The sequence below is a fragment of the Mesocricetus auratus genome, unplaced genomic scaffold (assembly GCF_017639785.1).
Source record: "Mesocricetus auratus isolate SY011 unplaced genomic scaffold, BCM_Maur_2.0 Super-Scaffold_100008, whole genome shotgun sequence".
NCBI classification, from domain to species: domain Eukaryota; kingdom Metazoa; phylum Chordata; class Mammalia; order Rodentia; family Cricetidae; genus Mesocricetus; species Mesocricetus auratus.
The window spans coordinates 65,495,628-65,520,967 of record NW_024429192.1 but is presented as its reverse complement, the minus strand read 5'-3'; the positions used below and the strand labels follow the sequence as shown (position 1 = coordinate 65,520,967).

General features: G+C 41.4%; 1 protein-coding gene and 1 long non-coding RNA gene across 4 annotated transcripts in view; one reads left to right on the top strand and one right to left on the bottom strand.

Moving 5' to 3' along the window:
• LOC101828273 (LIM domain containing preferred translocation partner in lipoma) overlaps positions 1 to 25,340 on the top strand; it is a 583,098-nt gene that overhangs the window by 541,273 nt on the left and 16,485 nt on the right. For all 3 annotated transcript variants that reach the window (XM_040751025.1, XM_040751024.1, XM_040751023.1), the window contains 2 exons: positions 19,615 to 19,793; positions 25,050 to 25,170. In XM_040751025.1, the coding sequence (XP_040606959.1) occupies positions 19,615 to 19,793; positions 25,050 to 25,170 (300 nt within the window). The remainder of the gene's footprint in view (positions 1 to 19,614; positions 19,794 to 25,049; positions 25,171 to 25,340) is intronic.
• LOC121141982 lies at positions 710 to 15,548 on the bottom strand. Its single transcript, XR_005878982.1, has 4 exons — positions 15,393 to 15,548; positions 13,581 to 13,643; positions 9,887 to 9,980; positions 710 to 6,869 (listed from the first exon to the last, which is right to left on the bottom strand). It is a non-coding gene; the product is annotated as an uncharacterized LOC121141982 (long non-coding RNA).

Sequence of the window (25,340 nt, the reverse complement as noted above, 5' to 3'; positions counted from 1 at the left end):
AGTCTGTGACACTGTCTTTTATTTCATAGAAATTCCATGAATTACTTCTGTCGTGTCAAGTCAGATTTTGCAAACCTCCAGGAAATGTTTGTTTTCATTTTCTTTGAGAAGAGAATGGAGGAAGAAGTAGGCACTGCAGCCTGCTGTTTGAAGTTCTCTTTGTGTGAGCTTTGGCTGCTTCACCTCTTGAGCTTTACACGCTTTGAAGTTCCTCTTTAGGCATAAAACGAAAGATTATTATCTTTAGTCTCCAGGCTTGGAGGAGGGCAATGATGAAACATTCCTGGGTATTCGCATTTCTATGGCAATAATTGATGTGGTCTTAAAGCTGTCATGCTTGCCTTAGCCTTATATAACAAGTATTTGGAGTCCCACGAGTTTTCAGTTCTGTCACCCTTCCAGCGCTGTGCGGCTTTCCCATGCATTGTTTTAGTGTGAGCCACCCAACAGGGACAGCATCCACAACCCCTGAGCTTCACTCTGTCCGGCTGGGTGGGTACATCATTATGCTTTCTCCACCATGGGCTACGTGCATGAATGAATACATAGGAGAATCTTCTGGTCTGACTCCATGAGTACCTTAGTTCTATCAGATGCATCAGCTAAGTTTTCATAAAAACTTTAATTGTACCTACTTGTGCCTTTTAGCATTCTGCAAATGTTTTCTGATACATTCAGCAGAACCCAAGTCAACAGAAATTATTTCTAATTAAGGAGTAATTATTTTTTATTATCTTCACACAATGGCATTGAGTTCATGAAGTGTCTCGTCTATTTCTAGATTTCATGGCCTTGCTTGGTCACTAGTTTTTTGATATACTATCTAAATTCTATTATTTAAATCCTATGCAAACCCCACATTGCAGACCTACTACTTTGGGAAAAAGAAGCCTGATTTAGGAAATTAAAAAAAAACATTATTGTCTAAGAATCAAGACAGGGAATCGAGATGTAACAAATCCAGGAGATCCTTTTCCCTTTGGCAGTTTAGAAGAGGGGGAAGCTCCATGTCTGGAACATGAAGGGATGGACCAGCCTAGGGACATGGATTGTTGCATGCAGACTCCTCATATGCTGAATACTTTTAATACTTTTATGAGCGGTACTATCTCTAGTGGCCTGGGCCAAGTCTTTTTTGGTCAGGTCGCTTATGGCTAATAACAGCTTCTAATGATGCCCAATATTCTTAGCAAACAAGATTTGTGAAATACTTTTATATTAGCATATCATCATAAGTATTTTAGGTCGTTTATTCTAAAAACTTTATCTAAAAAGATAGTTTCTGGGGTCTTTGTTTGTTTGTTTCAGTATTCTAACTCCATTATTCTATTACTAGTTTCCATTATTCAGTTTACAGCTGACATAAGAGATTCTAGAAGGAAAAGGACTTTGTGGCATTTTCTGAAGGACCATCCACAAACATTCTGACATTACTGAACCATGTCTTTCCTCTGAAGCAATGGTGATCTTAGTCATCTAGCACAATTGGTAATACCAAAGAGCTTGGTTTAGCCAATTGTGATCCATACTGCCTTTTCTTCCAGAATAATCTAGAAACAACATTGGTCCCTGAAAATTGGTCCCTGACGCGGAAACTGTTCCATCCATGCTGGTGGCTCTCATCACCCATTCAAAAATTAGAAATCTAATTTCTTCTCAGATGCTGAGATTTGAAGTCAGAATAGGGAGTGACAGTTTTCAGTAGCATTCACACTTTTGTCTTTGAAGTTGGCGAGAATCACCAGGGACGTTTTTCCTTTAGATTAAAATTCTCTGGGAAAGGTACCCTGACAAGTAACAAAAGGCATGACAACTTCACTGTGTCTCTTTAGACTCCAAAGCAGCCAGCATAAACAAGAAACTGTCTTTATTGGTGCTTTCATAGGATCTTATCTAAATATCTAAAAGCTCACTACAAGCATCAGTTGTAACTTTAGGCTAGATTTCCAGTCCTACATCTCCATTATTATGTCAACAAGAATAACTGATGTTTGTTCTCCCACAAATACTCTGCACTTCACTCTGAGACAAGCATAAATGTGGTAATCACTGCAAGGCTGAGCAACACATCTGCTAAGGCATTATTTAAACAGCGAGTTGACTCAGGAGGGTACGGACCAGGGAGGACTGAGCCAGACCAGAGAGAGCGCAAAGTTCGGCCACACAGCTTGCTGGTTTCTTTATTTTTCTGAACTTCACTTGTAACATCTATAAATCATGAAATAAAAACTGCAGCTTCTCATATATGATGCTGTTATCCCAGTCTCAAAATAGTCACCAGAAAGAGGTGACTAGGCTGGCTCTGAACTCTTGATCCCCTGTCTCAGACTTCTGAGCACTGGCATTGCCAATGTGTGCTACCACATTCATCAGAGATATTTTTTGGTGGCCTCTTTCCTCCTTTCCCAGGATTCCCTTCCTCCTTTGTTCAGGTGTTGGAACACAGTGATACGTTCAAATCCTTGTTGTACTCATTATGTATTCAGGAATGAATCTGGATTCATTGGGACTCACTGGAACTTATGTAGTCTAGATTGTCTACATTGACAACTCAGATCTAGAGGAGCAAATCGTAAAACAAAAGGGAAGCCATATTGGCCGGGACTGGGGTGTGTAATGCCTGTCCTCAGAACAGTGAATCTTATGAGAGCAGGTGGGACCTGAGCTTGCCCTGTGTTGTCTAATTCTCTCAGTCTCACAAAAGAGACACCATATCACCTCATTTACATTTACATCACCTCAGCAAGATGATTGGCCTATACCATGAAAATCCATGAGACAGTGCTAGTACTTTCCCATGCACTCCATTGAAGCAGTTTCTCCTCCGTGGTGCTCTGGTCTCCTAAGCACTCCTTCTGCATTGATGATGAAGCCATGTGATGTGGCAGCCCTCCCTGCTCTGCCTGAGACTTGCTTTGATTCCTCTGTTCTGCTGTGTGAGTGGACAGAATGTCCCTGATGGGAGAGTTCTAAGAGCACCAGGGCTGTGGCTATACTGTAAGCGCTTCACAGAGCAACCAGTGAGGTTACAACTCTGTTAAGTGCCAGAAGAACTCAGCCTCTTCAGTATTCTAGTAACAGTGCTTAGTGGGCATGGATGTGTAAAGGGGCAAATGTAAGAATCTCTGACACCGTGGGCCCGTGTGGCAAAGTGAGAAAAGGTCATCCTGAAACCTAGAAAACCATCCCCCACATCCTGAAAAATACACCTGCTCTTTGTGAGCCTGCTTTCTCGACGACTCTGTGAAGGAGCTAACTGAACCACTACCTATCACATTGCATTGTAAAAGGCTGCTATGAACAGGAATTATTTAAAGTGACAAAGAAATAGATGCATTTCTAATAATGCCTTTAAAAAAAACAAAGACAAATTTTCATTTGTCTGCATTTAAACCCTTTCTTAGGTAGCATATTTACCTTTGTCAAATGGGCTCTAGAGGGCATTTTTCCTGGGCTTATTTATTTTGAATATATGTGCTTCTATTTTGTATATTCATGTTATATTTATTAATGGTACCAATCCTAGCATTAATTCCCTTTTTCTTTCTTACAGTGTTCTCATTTTTATTAAGACATACTTTTATACAAACAAAATACTTAGTTCATAAGTGCTCAGTTTGACGAGAATGGACTGTTGTATATATCATTCCAGAAAATTCTCTCATGTCCTTTTCAAATCCAGTCCCACATACTACCCTTAGAAGCAACCAATTTCTGACTTCTTTTCCCATAGTTCTTTCCTTCCGATAAATCTCTGTGTCTCTGTGTCCCTCTCCCTCTCTCGGTAATCTCCCTTTTCTCATTCAGAGTACACTTTCTGAGATTCATTCATCCCTGTTGCTGTATCAGCCATCTGTTTCTTTTTGTTGTCTAGTATTCTATGAATATGCCAAATTCCACACTGTGCTATAATTAGGTTATCCATTCTTCTCCACTCTTTTCCATTTTTATTATATCGTGAATTTACTTAAGGAAAAACATGGGAACTCAAGTACTGAATATGGGCATAAATGCCTGAGACTAAGCATTGCCCTTTGTCTCCTGTAGTTTTATTCCTTCCCTGGTGTCATGAAAAATTAAGTAGAGCATGAGGAATGGGGAACGACCTGGGCTCCAAAGGCAGTGACTTGGCAGTGTAACAGACTACCTGTCCCCAGCTCTGCTGCTGTGTTCATACACTCACCCGGCTGGACTGGAGTGTTCCCTTAGGTCTTTACCCTCTGGGATCCAGGTGTCCTCTACATTTCCCTCCTGGGTTAGGAACACCACATCCTTCACAGTTGCTACCACAGTCCATCTTCTGTTATCTCTGTGGCGAAGAATCCCAAGTATCATCTTACTGAATATGATGCCTTTGGTTCCTTTTCCTTTCCCACACTGCAGGGTTTTTTCCCCCACATTCGGAGTCTAGAAATGTCTGAAGAGCATATGGCAAGGAAGACTTAAAAAGTGGCAGTTCCTAAATTTTTATCTTTTCAAGTTCTCAGGATGCTATGAACTTACGAAGCCAATGGTGGTCAATATGCTTTACTTACTTGTAGCCCTACTTCAGAATTACGTGATGAGTCTATTCTTCCTCATTGAGCTGCTGCCTCAGGCACTACTTAAGCCTTCAGTTCCTTTGCTTTCCCTCTAGTTTGTTATAGAATCGTATAATCTATACCAAGTCCTGAAATGTTCTGGCCTGGCCTACCTTGCATTTCAACTAGCGTTGGCTAAAAGTCATTTGACAATGTCCATTCTACTTTAAGACTTGGTGTATTTGATATCTCTTCTCACAGAATAAAAGGCCTCTGTCACACACTCTTAACACAGAGGACATGTTTTCCATGCTATTTATTTGCCTGTTTGTTTTAAAGATAGACTTTGCATCAATTTTGAGAACTTTATGTTTTAACATTTTCTTTGCACAGGAGTAGAAAGAACACAGACTTAAAAATGAGGATGATTAAGGCTTTTAGCTTCTACTATTTGTTAGATAATACATGTAAATTGGTGATATGCAAGATTAAAAACTGCTGAGTTGATGATATAATCAATGGGGAGCTGCAACTTGTGCTACTTTGTATAGCATCAGATCCATGTCCTTTAATATTTACTGTCACGAAGAGCTTCCAGCACTAACTGTGGCACTTATAAAATAAGTGTGCACTTCATTCTCAGATGTCCAGGGCTCGCACTCTACTATGGTCTTATACAGTTTCAAGTAGTGATTCTATCCAGAAAGCCGTGTTTTAAAGGCTTCACCCAAAGCATTTTGCAGTAAATAGTTCATAACAGCATAATCAGAATGCTGCTTGAGAGAATGCCCACTGAGCCACATTGCCAAAGCATCCTCTGTGTGTGGAGTCGAGATGCTACAGTGAGAGCATGCATCCAGGACCTGGGAATCCTAGAGCTAGAAGGGAGTTTTGGGGTAATAGGAAATGCTTGAGAGAAGTTAAAAATCCATTGAACTTGAAGAAGTATGAATTACAGTTGCAGTACTGAATTATGAAAGAAATTACCCAAGAAAACACATTTTCACCTCTAAGAGACATATTTACCTAGAAATTTAGAATAATCCTATCTTCAAGTTCTCTAGAGTGTCTGTGATTCGTTCTCCTTGTCTGGACCTGACTGAGTGACAAGCATCTCTTAAGACACCTCACAGGTTCTTCGGTGATTCTTCTCTGTGTGCGTGCCATGTACGCCTGATGATGACAAGCAATTGACCGAGATGTCCCTGTTTCCTTTGAAGCTGCATTTGCCCGTGAGGTTTAGTGTCTCCTAAATGAGATGAAGATTCACACCATTAACCTCAACAAAATCAACGCTTTGTGTTGTACTTACTCCCTCATGAGTCAAAGGTCGCTTACTGCATACCTGCTGCTTATGACAGACACTTTGCTAGCTATGGAAATGAAAAGATAATTTAAGTGATGGCCCCATCCCCAGAAGATCAAACGACAGTGGAGATAAACACTGGCAAAAGCAAGAATACAGTGAAACAGGTTACAAGGGCATAGTTCTATGTGCAAAACATGCTTTTTTTTAAAAAAAAACCCTTTCTATTAAAACCCTTTCTATTTATGCTTTGTTTCTCTCACATTATGTATCTCTATCCTATTCATTTCCCCGTCCTTTCATATCCACCCTCTGCCCTCGCAACCTCCCCCCATTCGAAGTAAAATAAAATAGTATTTAAGAGGAGAAATGGTTTCTTGTTCCTAAATTCCTCAGCGGAGAGGACACACATAATTGGAGTATGAAAATGTCCCGTCAGATATAAGTGCGAAGAATACCATTAAGGGAGCAACTAAGGAGGGCAACACGTAAGACAAGTCCAGAGAGCTGCGGAGAGTCTTTGGCTGGAATCTAGGGAGCACACTGAACCAAAGAGAATGGGTGAGTGTCAAGCAGTGCCAACGCTGCTTCTCCATAGGGAGACCGAGTGCGGCTCCTGAGCGGGAAAGAGGTGTGATCCTGTATGTCCTTTCTTCTTGATGCTGTCCGTCAATCAGGGAAGATTTGAAACATTGCTGAGGTTCTTTGCATCCAGACTTTGTAATGAACATTAGAAACTAAAGGAAGACAGGGGGAATAAGTAACCGGAATCAAACCATGAAGTACATGCATTTGTGAAGACCAGGTTCATCTGGAGGAGTAGAAAACAAAATAGACGTCTTCATTTCCCTGTTGGTGTGGAGGTGAGGAAGGAGATGCCCCTGGGCACTGTGGGCAGGTTCTGGACTCCTGCTGTGCTGACACCCTGCTCCTCACTTCTAAGGGTGCTTCATTCTACCCTTACTCAAGTCCCCTTGGTGCAAAGCAGCAGGAAGTTCATGTTATTATTGCAGGCAGCTATGTGTTGAACTACAGTCCAGTTTCTGCAAGAAACAGAGAAGCAGTTACTCAGACGCACTTTAGCAAGGTGGTGAAGCTTCTAAGGCTAGTTTCCCTGTCCTAAGTCTGAGATTCCTCCTGTTCTTCTGTGGACTTTACCATCTCAGGGATGCAGTCATTAATTAAGAACACTTTTAATACGTACCGAGTCATTATGCATGCCCGCATTTTTCGGCGTTTCCTTTCTCATGAAGTACTTGTTTTTACTAACTATGGAGACATGAGTCAGGTGGGACTGTGTTCAATCCTTTCTACCAATTTAGGACTTTGGATACGTGTAAATAAATAAGTAATGATAAAAGAATCTATGTTTTGTGTTCTTGTATAAAATTGTAACAATATTTGATCCTGGTGTTCCTCTGAGGATTTAATGGGTTAATTTGATAAAAAAAAAGAGCCACAACCAATGCTTAATATAGAAGAGACATCTATTACTGCAGATCTCTCTCCTTTTCCTTCTTCCTCCCTTCTGTAAGTCTTCTCCAACGCTGGGACAGTCTATGTTCGTTGGAGGAGATTAAAGGGAGGCCAGCCCTTAGCCTTTCTGAAATCCATTGCAGAGTTTTCTAGCATGTCAAACAGTCACAGAACTGTTTTAAAGCTACAGGTGCCTGACCACAGAGTAAGGACTAAATAGGCTCAGAAATCATTGTTTTTTCAAATGAAATCTTCAGACTTCAGAGCTGTGTGCCTGGTGTACTCTTGGTCAGTATGGAAAGGCTGAGTGACATGTTGGATGTCTCTCTGGTCATCTAAAAGGAGATGATGGGATAGCATGGTAGAGATAGTGGCAGCAAATTATGTATATTCTGACAAAAAGTAATGGTACTTGGTTGGAGAAGGAAAATTGATGCTGACACTATGTCAAATGTCTTTCAACATGTTTTCAAAAAACAAAAACAAAATCCCTAAGAGAAGAAATTTGACCAGAAGATCAATAATCATAATAACGATATATCAGATCACAGAAAAGTAAATGATGTCCTTGACCACACTACTTTAGGAAGAGGTACGCAGGACACACACTAGCTCCGGAGCCTTCAGTACCGTGTTCTATTCTGGGCCCCATGTGTTGAAGGGAACCAGGACAAACTGGAACTTGTGCTGAGAATAGTGGGGGGGGGATGAGAGACGTAAATAGCCCATAAGAAAGGATGGAAAGGGTCCAGGTAGTTATCCCAAGAGAAGGCTCAAAAGGGACAATATTTTCAGTACTCTTTAGGGCTGTTGCATAGAAAAGGCAACAGACTTGCCTATAGAGGACAGAAGGAAGATTAAATATAATCTTCTAACAATTAAGTAGGCCAGTAGAATGGATACCTTCCAAGAGAGTCTACTGTCCCTGGAAATGATAGTTTCAGGCTGGATAATCCCTGACTAACTAGGGGTGCTGTACAGGGAATATACTCCCCATACTAACTGGGACAGATAGCTTACTCTAATACTTTCTCCATGACCCTCTCTAACTTTAGCTATTACACACTCCTTTGATTATACAGTTAGAGAAATGCATTGCCTTTGTTAATCGAACATCATCCAAGAGAAAGTTGTTGTCTTTTCATTTAGAGATGGTAAGAATAGCAGTAGCTCCTCAGGAAGAGAATGAATCGCCCATGCATATGCATATTCCTGTGCTTTCTTGTGTGTCCCTGTTGTACTTAGGAATAAATAATGACTTGCAGGTTTTGAAAATTACCTATTCTATGGAGAAGGAAAGTCTATTCTGTATTCTTACTCTCGGGTTTTGTCAATATTTTCACTCAGCATGCCCGATCATTTTGAATAAAGCTCTCTTCTGGAACTTACAATACATTGATGAAGAACCTGTCCAAAATGTATTATTAATTCATTCTTGCATTCATTCATTCATTCATTCAGGTACTTACAAAACACTTTCTACTGTGCTTTATGAAACATATGTAGTGTTACCAACATAACATAAGTTCAAATTTCTTCTTTGAAGAGCTTTTTGATATGAGAGCCACCATAACTAATTGATAACAAATTTCTGGTTATTAAACAATCTTTTTATCTTCCCCCACCAACTGGTCAGGGTCTGTTAGTCTCTCAGCCAGCTGCAGCTTGGAGACACTTCTGAGTCTTCTAAACCGAGGTCTCTCAGAGGCTTAGACTATTGACCAGCTAGTGTGGAACAAGTAGGCCTTCTCATCCATCTCCCTTTACTAAAGGTGGTCTTGCTAGCATGGCAACTTTGGTGTAGAAGTTACATATCCTGTGGCAGTATAGAACTTCAAGAGAAAATCTTGTCATATTTTGTATATGCCATAGAGAATCATCCAAAACGACAGTATTCCATTAGCTAGGCTCTTCCCAGAACCCCACCTCTTACTCAGCTGCTTCTATCACATGGGAGGATGGAGTACAATGTGATGTGATTTTAGTTTGCAATGAGCTATAAACAGGTAACTCTATGCAGGTCCCTACCATAAGTAATATAGAACCACTGGGGGGAAAGGACCAGTAACAGAGGTAACATCCAAAGCCATTGACTTCCAAAGCTAAGGATTGAAGAAAGGAAAAACAATGTTCAAGGCAGAGGTCACAGGGAATGAAGAGCAAGAGTACCCAGTGTTAAAAAGTTTGAATTGATAGGAATGAATACTGAACTGAAGGAGGGGAGCAGGATGTATGTCTGGAAAGGGAAGGTCTCAGTGTTCAAAAGGACCAAGATGTCTAGTTAGAAGAGCTAGCCTTGGGAAGCCATCCCTGGCTTCAGAGCACAGACAGGCAGAAAGATCCGTTGAGCAAACTCCCCTCTCTACTTTCCTTCCTGCCTTTGATAGTAAACATACCATCTCTATTAAAACTTGCTTCCCAGCTAAAACTGAACACAGACTCTGAACCGCCGAATCACTTTGGAGTTTTTTCTTATTGCACCCCACCAACAACTGGGATGGCATGCATTTGAACAAACCAAAAGTGATTTCACTCTTCTAGTTTTCAAAGCTTTTTGGCTAAATGCAGAGTGAGAAATTCATACCTTTTTCAAACAGTGTGGGTTCTTTTTCCCAGTTCCTCTCATCCATCTGGTTCTCTGGAGGTCTTGGAATCCAGGAAAGTGTTAGTTCACTGTGCTGAAATCCAAAAAAGACTGCTAAACTGTGAAAGGAAATTTGCATTCCAGAGACACTGAAGGAGTTAGTCCACAACTCTTGTGGCAAGGCACAAACATCTGTATGTTCTGTCTCCTTTGTCTCTGAGGCAGTTGGAAAACCCTGTAGCCTGGGAAACTCTGTACTCGTTGTGCCTTTCATACCTTCTTCATCTAAATCACTTTTGATGTAGTGGAGAAGTGCAGAAAGAAGAACCAAAACATGTTATTATTTTATTTCTAGTGTCAGAAAATATTACAGGCGAGATATAGTTTAGGAGAACAGCAAATCACTTTGCAGTCTTCATGAGATTCCATTCTCATGAATGGGTTCCCCAGCAGGGTATGTGGCAGACCCATCAACAGGTCTGTACTCAAAAGAAACCACAATCACCACCATGACACTGGCATGTCATCATGACCTTTCTAAGCCATAGTTCTGTCTTTTGTCTTCCATTGGCAGAAGCATAATTAGAAGGCCTTGTTTTCAACAGAAGCCAAATGATTGCCAAATGTGCTCAAGTGATCTCCAGGAGTTCAGAGCTAGCTCACCGCCCTCTGGCTCTTCTCACTGCCACTCCCAGGAGTTAGAGGCTTAAAGTTTTCCCTTTCTTTTGAAGGAAGATCAAGTTTGGTTCAAAGAAGCTTTTCTGTCATATGCATAAGGACAAGGAGAAACCTTCCATGACCCTGGTTGTTGGCTTGGGCCACTTGTGGCTTGCTGTAATGTGAGAAGTAATTGCAATCCATAAAGTCAGGTAGAAAATAAGCATCGTGGCAGGGCTGAGTCTCAGAAACCAGACACGTGAGCAGAATGGAACAAAGAACATTTCTAGTCTTTGCTTGCAGACCTTGGTTCTAATGGATGATTCAGGCTGGTTTAATTCTGATCTCAGATGTGCATGTAGGTGGTCATTACTGTGTGTACACAAAGCTGGGAAGAGCCTTGCTTGAATTCACAGCTTAGAATGTCCCCTGGATGGGTCCAATTACCCTCGATAATCAAATGGCATTAAGTAAAAGAGTGTTGCCCTACTGATTGTGTGTGTGTGAATAAGTTCAGATCATTTATGGTCTTAGGGAAGTTTTTAGCAATATTTCTTCTTTGAGAGATACACTCTTGCTGAGACGAAAACAATGAATCCTAGGACTGAAACACACCTCAGATGTTATTTTATTTAATGTCACTCATTTTTTTTCTTCACACAACAAATGCTTATTGCAGGCCTGTTATGACTACATACTGCTATAAAGGCTGTGATTATAGCAATCTTCAATAGCCTTGTGACAAATAATAATACAGGCTGCCCTAGCAAGAACGAGAACTGGACTTGGGACAGCATGCCACGGGGATCAGCATGTCTGAGTTCCAGGCCAGACGCTCATTGCCATCAGTGTGTAGCAACAGTCTACTCAGGAGCTCGTTGCCATCAGTGTGTAGCAGTCTTCTCCTAACAATGACAAAATGCAAATGCAAAAGTGCTTGTGCGGTGGCTCTTCACAGAAATGACTGTGTTGATTTTGCCTTCCTTCCTTTTGGGCCATTTGCAGTGAGAAGCTTGATGCTTCAGGAAGAACCCAGTGATGGGACTGGAGTTAGGGAACTCAGAAGAAACCATGTCATTTGGGTCCTGGACATGACATCTTCATTGAATAGGGATAATATTGGGGAGATCCACCTCACTGGAGACAGCATCCTAATACATCAAGCAAAAAAGCACAGGAAGCCCCAAATGATATACTTATTAAGTGGTGTGGAACAACCATAAAATGAGGAGGGCATTTTGTGGGATCGCCATGACAGGGAACAAGTAGCAACTTATTGTGTAGCAGAAAGTGTGAAATAGAAAGAAGCTTGTTTGCCTTTGACTTGGAAGACACAGATTCAAACCCTAATCACATTAAGATGTGTCCCCTAGAAACTGTACATTCTATTTCCCCATGCCTTGCTGCTGTGGAGGTATCTACATGCTTAATGAGCATGTCCAAGTGCCAGGTTTTTTGGGGGGTAGATAAAGAAACGAAAATTATTTTTATGAAGAAATGTTATATAATACTAATGTTTCAGCTAACATTACATACTGGACACTAAGTTCTTCCTCTTGTGCATGGTATCTTATATAAGTATAAAAACATCCATGGAGACATTTTCAGTCTTAGTAGGTAAGGACATCAAAAACCAGGAAAGTCGATTAATTCTGAGACTTCAAACCCAGCCTCTTGAATTCATCAACAGTTCTTTGACTGTGTGGCAGGCCTGCTGCAGTTCTCACATGAATAAGTCCTAACAAGAGTATGCCTTGAAGATGTTGTAAAGACAGATCTGATTGGACTTGGCTTGGAAGGAAAGGAATCCTATTCTTTACTCCCCTCTCATGATAGTCTCACTGGAGTTCTGGGATCTTTTAATTTGCCCCTGGCAAGAAGGTCTGACACCTAAATGTCAGCATTCCCTCCCCTTGCTTCTCAAGGATTCTGATACATCAAGAAAAGTACTTTGGAAGGCCAGCAATCGACATGGCTTACATGTTTTAAAGTGAAAGTCACCTCTGAGCCGTAAGGAATAGCTAGACAAATGACTTTTAACCATAGCTGTCTGTTGTTGGTTTGTGTCTGTGTTGGTCTCTCACTGACCTGCAACCTGCCCAGTAAGCTAGACTTGCTGGCCAGTGAGCTCCAGGAATCCACTTCTTTGTCATGGAGCAGCACTAGGGATTACATACATGTACCATAACAACCAGCTTTTAAATTTGTTTTTATGTTTTGCACTCCTTTAATCCCAGCACTTGGGAGACAGAGGCCGGCCTGGTCTATAGAGCGAGTTCCAGGACAGGCTCCAAAACAATACAGAGACACCCTGCCTCTAAAAAAATTTTTATATTTTATGTGTATGGGTTTTGGGTTCAAGCAGTGTCCCCAAAGACCAGAAATGGGTGTTGGCTTATCTGAACTTGAGTTACATGAGGTTGTAAGCTGCCATATGAGTTCTAGGAATTGAACCTGGGTCTTCTGGAATCGATGAACCATCTCTCTGGTCCTGCATACCTGGCCTTTTTTTTTTTTTTAACATAAGTTCTGGTAATTGAACTTGGGTCTCTGTGCTTGTTTGACAAGCACTTACTAGAGGAGATACCTCCCCACTCACCTATTTCTTAATTTTAAAGCCAATTTATATAGTCCTTTATTGTCTTCTCCTTCATTATCTTATGAAAATAACTCTATGTTCCTCTTGTATGTTCAGTTGTTCACATGTGTGTTCATTCCTGCAAATACTGAATTCTCCCATACCAGTTCACAGATGTTTGTTCCAGTATTATACCTGTAGAGTCAGTTTTGTTTGAAGGCAGGCTTATCTGTGACATCTCTCAAGGAGGCTTAGATGATGTTGAACACTCTTGTCATAATGGAACGTCAGTGTCAAAGAGTATTAAAATAACTTTGCTTTCAAACACCAACCCAAACCCCACCAAGAAGAGATGGAATAGACATGAACTGCAGGGGTCAGCCTGTTCTTCCCCACTCCCCAGCAGTTCCTCTCTGTGTGTTCATGCAGGTTGTTCATGTCTCTGGGAGAGCCACATACCGTGTGCTTTGCCTCCAGTCGTTTGTCTGTAGATGTGTTCGGCTCTCTCATTGTGGTGGGAACCTGTCAATGAAAGGGTGGCATCTCAGCAGTCACTTTCCCTCTGCCCCTCCCAGGATGTTAAACACTTCACTCCTTAGACTTTCAGGGAATGTGGCTTATTAGAGGAGACTATGAAGTGTTTGCTGAAACAGACTTGGTAAGAAATTTGAAGAATCTTAGGCAACAGTGCAAAGAGTTATTAACCAGGATTCCATACCAAAAAAAAACAAAAAACAAAAAACAAAAAAACAAAAAATCAGTTGGAATTCTTATATAGAATCTTCAGATGTTGTTTCACAGTTTTGTGTGTGTGTGTAAGAAAGGAAGTCACGACATTACAAAAATAATAGTTTTGATATCATCTAGTAACATTTGAGGGAAACAAATCGTAGTTTTCAACTAGAAAAAGAGTTTTTATTCTGATTAGAAAGTCACAGTTTAGGGATAGCACTAAATATGCTGTCATTTCAGTCTGTTTTGGAACACAGATATCTTGATGTAGACATAGGTGGAGGGAAGCCCACAGTACAGAAAAGATTGCAGTAGGAAATGTGTGCTTCTCAGGGAGGGGTTTTAACTGCAGGCTCATTGGAGCTACCAAGGTTGAATGAATCCTTTGCCTGTAGAGACCCTAGAGCATAACCATCCACTCGAAGCGCTCTTGAGCATCAGCATCAAGAACAGATGTACAGCCCATAAGTAAGTTAGACAATAGAATTATTTTAGCGTAAGTAATTACGTTGGCACTTCAAGAGAAATTTGCTGAGTCACAGGCCAATCTCTGTCTGTGGAACCACATTGCCATTCTGTTGGTAACACTTACACTTGAAATGTGCTTCCCAAGTTCTCACCTCACCGTTCATGTAGAACAGGATGGCATTTGTTCAGAAAGAAATGCAGGAAATGAAGCATTGCAGGTCCAGCTGATGACTCAGAGGTGCTGCAAACCCTCCTCTGGCCCCTCACAACCCTCTCAAGTATGGTACACCTGAAACTTGAAGTTTACTGTCTGGCAGGTTTTACATGGTTATATAAAAAATAATTTTATTTTAAATAAATTATCCACAATTTGTTGGTTTATCATCTAGTTAAAATTTATGAAGCATCAGTTTTATGCAGAAACACCATGTAAATGCTGGGATCCAACAATGAGTTTTCTGTCTGGTAGTGTAGGAGTTTGGGGGACAGATGGTCTTAAGATCATGATGTGTTTCCTGATTTCATTTCTTTGCATGTAACTTGCAGGTAGTAAGCCCGAATGCCTTCTGTTTGCAACATAATACAAACATAAGTACAAACCTACAAAAATAAGTACAGTCTGAACATTGGAATTGTTCCCCATTGCATGGGGAACCAGGAGGCATGAATCTGCTTCCAACCGTGTTCATGATCCAGGTCTTGGTTTCTTGATTCCCCTGGGGTGGTGGCTTGTAAACAGTGTAGTATGCATCTCACAGCCTGCCTTGTCTAGGAGTGAGTTTGGGCTCTTTTAGGTGTGCCCCTTGGTATCATTTCTCTAAGAATGGCATTTTCGAGGGAGGGAAATGTGGAAAGTTGTAAACTCTACACCGGAGAAATTCTAAAGACATCCAGGCTCTTATATTTTCATTGCCTTATTTCTTTTTCTTTTTATCACAGTACGACCAAAACTTTCTCTCAAACACGAGCTGTCACCCCATCATCTTATAATCCTTCCTGTTTTGTGATATTGCTCATTTAGCCAAAAATGTAAGATCACATTTTAACTTTATAAACTTAAATGAAACTTACTTTCTCGTCTTCTGGCTCGTCTTACACTTCCGTCTCTTGATTGAAAGCATACACACTGACCAGTGTATTCCTGTCTGCCGTGTTAGCTGGAATAACACTCTTGCAGTTAGTGTTTGTGCTGCCTGGGTGCTTCATTTATATTCAGCTGCTCCTTCCAGCTCTTCTACTTGGGAATTAGAAAAGTTATTTATATAGCACCCAAGGATATAAAAACTACAACCAGATTGTATCTCAAATTTAAAAACAGTTGCATTGGGGAGTTTTAAGTACAAGTTTGTTTGTGATCTTACTTTAAGTCTTTAGTTCAATTTTGGTTCCTAATCACCACTGGATCTTCATCATTTCCAATAAGTTCATAATATGTGCCTTCTAACTACATATCCCCTGCCCATTTTCTGTGACTCTCAAATCTTTGCTTTTTAACCATACTTTGATTGGAGTAACTGCCCAAAATAGTGTCGGTTGTAAAATTAATAGAATATAGATTCTTCACTGAGCTTAAATGGCAAGGTCTTCCATAGCTCGGTACCAGTTCCTGCCTGGTACCATGAGCTCTGCAGGCACAGGGACAAGGATGACTGTTTGTGCAGATGATATAGTATGCTGCCCAGATGTCTCTTTAAGATTGAGGCTCTTGTTGCCCCAGCTGCTGAGAATGTTTACTGGTGAAGGCTCCTAGTTAGGTCCCTCTGTGCTATTTATTATCTGAATGAAAATACTTCAATCAAAGTCACACTGCTTTCTTGGGGATCGTCATCTTGTGTCCACGGATAGGTGCAGCTATAAAGGCTCTCATCACTAGCTTTGTGGAAGGACAATTCTGCATGTCAATCCCAGCCATGAAATCTGTCGTGGCCCCATCTAGGTCTTGGTGGTAACTACATTGTAGATCTCACCTAGCCATTCCTTTAATCTCCCATAGATGCTGATCACAAGGATACTCTCGGTAACTTCCAGTGTGCAAAGTTGTCTCAGGATCTATTTTATAGGCGATACATGCTCAGACTAGAGTTTCATGGGGAGAGAGAAGAGAGATCACCATTTGGACATGTAGATGTCATGGGGAAAGCATTCCAAGAGCAACTCTATGGTAGCAGAGAATGTGGCTTATTTTAGCATAACAGAAGGAGGATCATGAGAGATTTCTTTTTCAGAGTAAGTGGACTTTGAGATTTATTTGTAAAAATCAGAAGATATTTTCTAGGGAAAGAAAATTAGAAGGTGACCTGGGCATGTGCACTGTTTTATAAAGATATAGCAATGAGCTCAGTGCGGAGGCTAAAAGATGAAGCCCACATGTGAGATTCATGGAATGAGAGGCCAAGTCACAAAGCACACCACTGACTGTAAGGGTTCCCAAGCTCTACTGGGCCCTTCTACTGTCTGCTCTCCTGCCAGACACGGCACCTGTTCCACATAGAAGATATGACCTGAACAGACTTAGAAGCATTTCTCTTCCACTGATTTTACTGAAGTCTGTTTTCTTCAAAACTGTTATTTTACATTCCATTCTATCCTACTTTAGAAAAGCTTGATATGTACATGAAGAGCCCAGCTTTTTATTTTAAAATAACCATGTATAAAAAGATGTAAAGCATCCCATTGTTGGAATTTAAATTTTAGGATTAGAAATTGCTAAAGGTTTTAAGTAGAGAGAAAGTAAACATGTGAACCCCACTTTCAAACCTCTGTCAAGGAATTTTCCATTTGTTTCTAGTACATATCTGGTTGTAGGAAATTGGCCCTTTCTTATGTTGTTGGTTAATCATTTTACCATTGAGAAACCTGAAATATGAAGCAGAGAAATCATACAGAATAAATTTTTATAAAATATTATGTATATAATATCAGACAATAGGTATTTTCAAAACCAGGACAATGTAGCATGTTCTTTATGTTGCATGATATCCTTGTTATGGCTATGTATGAGTTTGCCAGACCCCCCCCAAATGGCCAGGAGTCAGAAAAGTAGAAGTGTCAACCTCAAGTGCCCTCATGAGCTCAGTGACCCAGTTAGCCACTCAGCTCTAAGTCTATGACCTTACCTGAGAAGTGACAGCCTGGACAAGAGGGAATGCGAGAACCCTCCAGTCTGACAAAGTGAAAGAGGGCAGAGGTATGCAGTAAACGGAGTTGTTTAATGAAGGTTAAGGTACCCTTCATGACCAGCCAGCTACTTCCTTGGAAATGTCATTTTTTTTTCTGATTTTTCATGAGGCTAATTTTAGGCATATTTAAAGCTTGTTTTCATTGTAGAACTCTCCAGATTATCCATCCTGTGAATAGAGCTCTCACAGACCATAATGCTTTCCCTTAGAAACTGGCTGAGCCTTTTTGTTGCTCGGAGCCAGGCCTCAGCACAAACAAACAAGCTCTCTAGTCTAGCATTTTCAGGTTTATTCAACTCCATTACAGACTGGGTATAAGTAGAAAAAAGTTAAACCCCAGAGAAGCTAAACGGAAGCCCTAGGAAGATGATTTACCTCTGATCACCAGGGTAGAAAAGCAGGTTTGTCATTCTCCAGACCGTCATCAGCCCCAGAATTTCACCACTACAAGATGGGGGGGGAGAGAGTAGCTTAATGGTTTCCATGAGTTTAGACTGTGACCAAAGGCAACTACGGAACCTCAGGCAACCACAGCTCATAGGAAAGGATGATGATGGGTTTACCAGTTCATCTTAGGATGGATCCAGAGTTGGAGACAGTGGACCAGGGCTGTGCTGCCATGGTGGAGTTAAACAATATTTCTTCACTCATTCTTTCTGAAGGCATTCATCCCCAGCTTGTTTTTATCCCAAGTAGTCTACTGGGACAGAGAAATATATTCTTAAGAAACACTCCCTTCCTTTAATGAAATGACAGTATTGTGAGGTGATGAGGTGTATGTTCAGGTTGATCATCAAAGAGCCTTTTGAGCTCTATATTGGAAGGTCAGAATGGCAAACTGTCACAGTTCATGCAGTCATAGTCAAGACACAAAAGTTGGGTATTTGCCAGGGAGGGTGGGGAGGGGGTGAGAGTGAGTGTCCTGCTTGGATGTGATAAGGAGCTGAGCCAAGAGAGAGATCGAATGTCATTGAGGGAATTCAGTCTGTACTATGGTGCCATTGAAGGGTTTTGACTAGAAAAATATCTGGTCCCATTCATGTTTCAGGAAGCAAATTGGGCATTCTTGTAGAGACCTCAAAGGGGGTTATTTCTGGAGAGAGATAAACAAAGAAGCCAATGCTGAAGAGTTGTCTTGGGTCGGTTTTCAGGATGCCTGTTACCTTAATACAGACATATCTCACCTCAGGGCATCTGAAGACCTCACAGTAAGAAGGCAGTGTCTCCTTAATTCCCAAGCACCATCCACAACTGTGTCTCCCTGTTGACATCTATACCCTACGTTGATTCCGGACTCTACTGAGTCACTTCAGATACTTCATTTGAGAATCACACATGTCACACATGACAAGAAGATTAGTGGTTGAGAACAGTCTGGGGCAGGGTTAAGAGCTAACCCTTGAGTGTTGACTTGCTGAATAATTAGCTTTTGAGGTTCATATGTGTTCCTAAGGCTCAGCATATTTTCAAATCCAGGTAAATCTGATTTCTTAGTTTACTTTTCACAACCTGACCACCCCTTTATGTCCAACATTCCTATCAGGGGTTCATTTAGCTTGAATTTTGAGATTTTAAATGAGAGCTTTGGTTTGGGCTCTACAGAGAGGTGTATACTTGTCCCAGTCATTACATAAATAAAAAGTTAGGTGCCTCAGTGACCCTAGTAGGTCTTTAATGTTGAATCATGTTTTACTTGTAACAGTAAAGCAGTTTTCTAAGTACAGGACCTGGGCAATATAGTTCAGTGAACACATCCAGCCTACCACTTGTTCTTATAAATAAAGCTTTACTGAATTACAGACCCTTTGCATGTGTGGGCTCAGAGGCAGCCTTTGCCCAAGGTGGGTACAATGAGTGGTTAGTACCACAGGTCCTTACTGTCTGAACTTCTACAGAGACCTGTGTCGTCACTCTTGGTGAAGTAGAAAGGAATGCCGTAGAAGACAGACAGTGGGTATTGTAAAACATGGGTTTGCTGCCTACTGCCTGGGTGATCCCCTCCGACCTGCTTGTGCACATCATTCCCACTGATGCTGCCCACTGCCTTCCCTAGAGTGTTGTGATACACACTGGAGCCTTGGCGTTCTGCTGAACTGTTTTCTTTCTTTCCTCAGAATACTCTGGAGCAGTGCAATGTGTGTTCCAAGCCCATCATGGAGCGAATCCTCCGTGCCACCGGCAAAGCCTACCATCCTCACTGCTTCACCTGTGTGATGTGCCACCGCAGCCTGGATGGCATCCCGTTCACCGTGGATGCTAGTGGCCTCATCCACTGCATCGAGGACTTCCACAAGTGAGCAACCACTCTCGCCTCCAACCTGCCAGTCCTCTTGAAGTTTGCTCCCATTGCCTATCACTGGCCATGCTTCTTTCTGAGCTATATATGCCAGGATCTAGGGATATATTCAGAGACTTATCTCCAGTGCAGGGAATGACATTCAGGAATCCCTGTCATTATCCAGTTTCTCTTGTATTTAGAGCTTCTCTGCAATCGATCATGATAAATCTTTGTACAACTATAGATATGGGTGAGCCGACTCAGTTCAACAAGGGCCATGGCATTTGGCAGAGCTTGACTTAATGGTCTCCTAACTGTGACAACCTCTGCACCCCTGTTAGTGTACAGGTAGGAGGTGCTCCTAGATAGTTGCATAGATACAGACAGCCATTCTGTCACACAGTTTCAGTGTGCAAGGCAGCTTCATGCCACAGCCAACATGTGCATGTCCTCCCTTAGCCGCCTCCCCCACCAAGGTCTTGTGTGCCTCAATACTCTTTCTGAGCACATAGCTAGTGCAGTACTTATTATGCAGCATTTTGAGAAGCATCAGAAAACAAATTCTCAGGATCAAGTCTACTAAACCACAGGCAGACCTAGGAACATGATTCCCCTTCTTCATGTGTCCAATTTTATAGTCCCTGTTTCTTCCATTATAGGAGGTTTTGAGAAAACGATAGCTTTGTGTTTTTCTTAATTGTACTGGTTAGCTGGCTACCTGGTTCATCACATCAGGGTCCATGTTTATTATGGTCTGTGTGGAAAGCTGCAGGTATGACTTGCTAATGCGAGGCAGGACGGCCTCCTTGCTTCCGTTCACTTTAAGAGTGGTTTTTGAGGCCCCCAAAAGATGAAGCACATTGCTGACCATTTTGGACTCCACTCTGGGACTCAAGATGGGCTGTGGGTTTCTTTCACCACTGTGGATTGCCAACATCCAGAAGGGACTTTCCACAAGCAGTTTGGGGACCTGAGACTCATATTTTTTAAATGAACTTCCTGACCACTCTCCCAAGGAGCAGTGAAAGCAAAAACCTCCCCAAAAGACGTGAGGCTGAATGAATGTAAAACACGAGGAAATTTTCAACCTGAATTAGACAAGAAAAGGCTCGCTTTTAAAGGGCAGTCACAGCATAAATTGTACTTCACATTATTGCTATTTTTAGCTTGTAATTACACATAAAAAATCTGCATCTATTTAAGGGACATGAAAAGATACCAACAGGGAGTGTTTTTCTGTCACCACTTCTCTCCTCTTGGAGACTTTCACAAGAAAGACAGGTAGATGTAAGCAGGGTGCACACGTTTGCGTTGCAGGGAAAGCCTGAGCTATTACACCCCTCAATTAAAAGAGGAAATCAGTTCTGAAAAATGTAAGCTTGTGTCTCTGCCACTTACCGTGCATTTCTAGTGGTGGGCAGCATGATTAGAGACTTGCAAGGAGTGACATAAGCGTGTGGGTCTGAACACTAAAACAGCAGCCTTGAGCAACCGAAAGGGAGGGGACACATACATCTCAGGCCCCAACCCCTTCCCCCTTCCAGTGCACATGAGAAGAAATAACTTCTAAAAATGATGTTATCTGCACAATTAGCAGATATGGCAGGGGTAGCTTCTGGATACCACTCATTGATGAAAGGGAAATAAAAGAACATTTTCCAGAGTGCTTATTGCTTAGCTTTGAAAGCACTAGAATACAGAGTGGCTCACCTTCCACCACAGGGTACTGGCCTTCTGGCACGGGTGCTAGCCTTCCAGCATAGGGTGTCTACTGAACAGCCAGGGCCACCAACAGAGGGGCAGAGCCAGCTTCTCTACTTTGGGAAAGCTTCTTAGCTTTTTCTGAATGGGTCTCCATTCAGACACTGGACACAGAGAGCTAGATGAAGGTAGTTGTCAGTGCTGGACTTGCGGAAAGAGGCAGAGTATGCCAGCATAACAGGATACAGGGCAGAAAGGGCAGCACCGGGAGGTAGCCACAAGGAAAGCTGCCCTGTCTTCCTCAGAACTGATCGTTGACTCTGGGGTTCAGACAGGTCTCATGCAAGCAGAACCGGAAGTGTGCTGTGAAGGCGGATGAGAAACGGGGGGGGGTGACTGGTAGAGGAAATAGGGGTTGGCTCTGGCATGGCCTCTTAAATGGCATCTCAGAACTTGTCACTTGAAGGGCAGAATCTTGAGCTTTAGCAAATGGGCCATTTCCATATAAATACCTTTGGTTAAGGTTGACTCATGTCCTACAGCCCCCTGGGAATTGAACTCTTTTACAGATCGCCAGTAACCAATGAAACCTCCCTTGTAGGTGAACTATTTTAGGCCCTGTACACAAGTATGTGGGAGGTAGGCAGTTCACACACACACACACACACACACACACACATACACACACACACACACACACATACACTCCTTCCTCATTTTACCTCCATGGCTATCTTTAAAGGCTAAAGACTTCTTTGATTTATACCTCTCCTTATCCCCAGTTATGAATTCATGCCACCTTTATATTTGAGTAATTTTGTAAGTCAATCATATTGTTGCCTGCTTTGTAATGAACTATATAGATGAACAAATTTTTACAGTAACCCGCTTAGATAATTTTTGCAAGAAGGTAGACTATATATAAAAGTTTAGAACAAATACAGAAGCATGGAGAATTCCCCATCAGGTCTGTGCTAGAATCTCCTTGAGTGTGTGTTTCTTATGCCAGGGTAGTGGGCTTACACTGCTCTTTTTAATGTATGAGGCATACACAGTGTGATCTGTGTCATGTGTGGTGTTATTCAGGCTTCCTGTTCCTAGCCAAGTAGGAAAGGTCTATTTGGGCACCTGGTTTTCAGAACTTCTGGTCCATAGTAAGCTTGACCTATGGTAAAGCAGTATATAGTAGAGCAAAGGTATAACTGGACAAATCTATTTGCTTCGTGGCTGTCAGGGACAAGATAAGCCCTGGAAAGGTATGCTGTCATGATCTTCTTCATCTAACTAGCTCATGCCCTACATCTCCACCACCTCCTGATAACACCACTGCACTATGACTCTAACAATGGAGAAATCTGTTGTAGTCAAAGATGTCACAATCCAGTTAGCTCCCAAAGGTTCATCAGCCAGCAACTAAGTATCAAGTATATGAGCCCAAAGGGACATTTCATAGCCAAACTATAGCCCTGATCCATTTGGTTGTTTAATTTAGTATTCATTTGCTAATTTGCCAAAAATATGTTGGATGTGGAAAGACTAGGTTCATGACTCCCTTGACTGAAGAATAGAAATGATAATTCCTCATAATGTGGCCATCAACAGAAAATAATAACATGTATACAGTGCCTAAGAGAACTTGGCATTTAGCAGGCACTTAATAAATAGTAACTGTCAAAACTGTTTTCACATTATTATTACTATTATTATTATTATTATCATCATTATCATTATCATTCACTTGACGCAAACTAAGCACTGGAAAACACCACCTCAGATCATGAGACCACAGTGACAGCTCCTGCCTTGCTCTGTTGCTAAGGAAGAGTGATTGGTTAGTGAGAACGTAGTTTCGGGCTGTCTAGAGAAGGGCCATGAGACCAGACATAAAATCTTTCTCACAGAAAAAGATAGCAGGTGTTTCATGTCACTAGGAATTGCCCAAATTCCTCCTGTAAGACCCATATAGTGGTTACTAAAGACAGAAATAATTACTACCTAAATAGGTAAAGTAAAAAAAGAAAAGAAGAACTCGTGTCCTAGAGGAATACATCTACCTGGGAAAAATGGAGGCGGCTGTAGCTACTTCTGCCCTCACAGTGTCCTTGTAGCTGGGGAAAGGAAGTTTTGCAGTTGGTAGCAGAAGTCTGCCTATTTTACTACTGATAACCCAGATTCAAAAATAATCAGGTAATCCAAAGCAATTTTTGCCACTGAATATAAACTTCTTGCATAAAATATCAATTATAACAACCCTGATTACTACTGCAGTTGTACCATGATCCTCTTAATTTTTCTTTCACAGCAATCAATCGATCTGCTACTTAATTCATATTTATTTAGATTACAGCCATACAGATGCCTTTTGGGTGCCACCAGGAAAATTAAAATGTACATACAGATCATAATGTATGTAAAAATGCCTTGACAGCCGTGCAATGCTCTGCACAGTATTAGATTACTATCATTATTTCCTTTTAAGTCTTACTACAAGTAGATAAATTTTAACATCATTAATCTTAAAACCTTTACCGTGAAAAACTTTAGTAACTTGTGCAATCTCTTTATATATATCCCTTTCTTTCTTGTTTGTTTTTACTTTTTGAAATAGGAGCTGCTCACTTGGTAGCTCAAGCTAGGTTGGAACTTAGAATGATCCTCCTGCCTCAGCCTCTCCAGTACTAGGATTTCGTATGTGTTGGTTCTAAGTATATTTTAACGATTTTCTTCAGTTCTTATCTGTGTGCATTCCAATTATGCCTCATTTTACACCTTCACAAATACTATCCTTAAATTCTAGAAAATACAGATGGATTCATAGCCCATTTTTTTCAGTCTACTAATCTGCTAAGACAAAAGGTTTTGTTGGTGAATAACAGTAAATTAAGAAATATATTAAAGTTCTTCACCAATAACTTCAAACACGTGTGTGCACACGTGTGTTATAGACTTTGATCATGCTAAAATCCCTTATGTAAACAAAGTGTAAGTAATGTGTACTTTGCCATTGTGAGTTTTTCATAAACTGTATAGTAAAACCACCACCCTCTGTCATTTGTTAAAACCTGTGTGTTTGAGGCTTCTTGTGGCCTAGAATTGAAGATACATTTTAAAGAAAAAAGCTGCAGAGATTCTTAATTGCAGGATTTGTCTAGGTCACAAAGAAGCCACACTAACATTTAGAAGTAAGTCAGAGGGTAATCCAAACCTGCCAAAACCTTTGTTCATCCATGTTCAGGCAGGACCTTGTTCTCTGTATTCAGCTAGGTCATGCCTTGGTACTATAGTGTGGTTCTATGTACAGGATTGCTGCATCTCGAATGCCTGTTAAAAAGTCCCTGAAGGCTCTCTATACAAAGCAGTTCACACCCTCTTCCCAGTTCCCACCCTTGTCCTGTGAAATATATAGCTTGCACCATCTGTAGAGGCCTCTTACTGTCTCGTTCTCTTTGGGTCAAGGTCACACAGGACATACAGACCAGGTGTCGTCCTGTAAGGTTCCCTTTCGTGCTGTGTCCCTCTCCATCTGTGTATCTATACTTGACATCTCACCAGGATTCTGTCTATTTTTAGGAAATTTGCCCCGCGCTGTTCTGTGTGCAAGGAGCCTATCATGCCTGCCCCAGGCCAGGAGGAGACCGTCCGCATCGTGGCTCTGGATCGTGATTTCCATGTGCATTGCTACCGCTGTGAGGTCTGTGGCATCCCCAAGTCAGAGCAATCATGAAACGTGGAAACCTTGGTCCCTAACAAAGACCTTAGTGTTAACAGACAAGATTCAGCTCTGACACTGTTAGTTAATGCAGTGACATCACACAACTTACCCCACTCGGCACAGTCCCTCTCTGTTCAAATGCTTCAAAT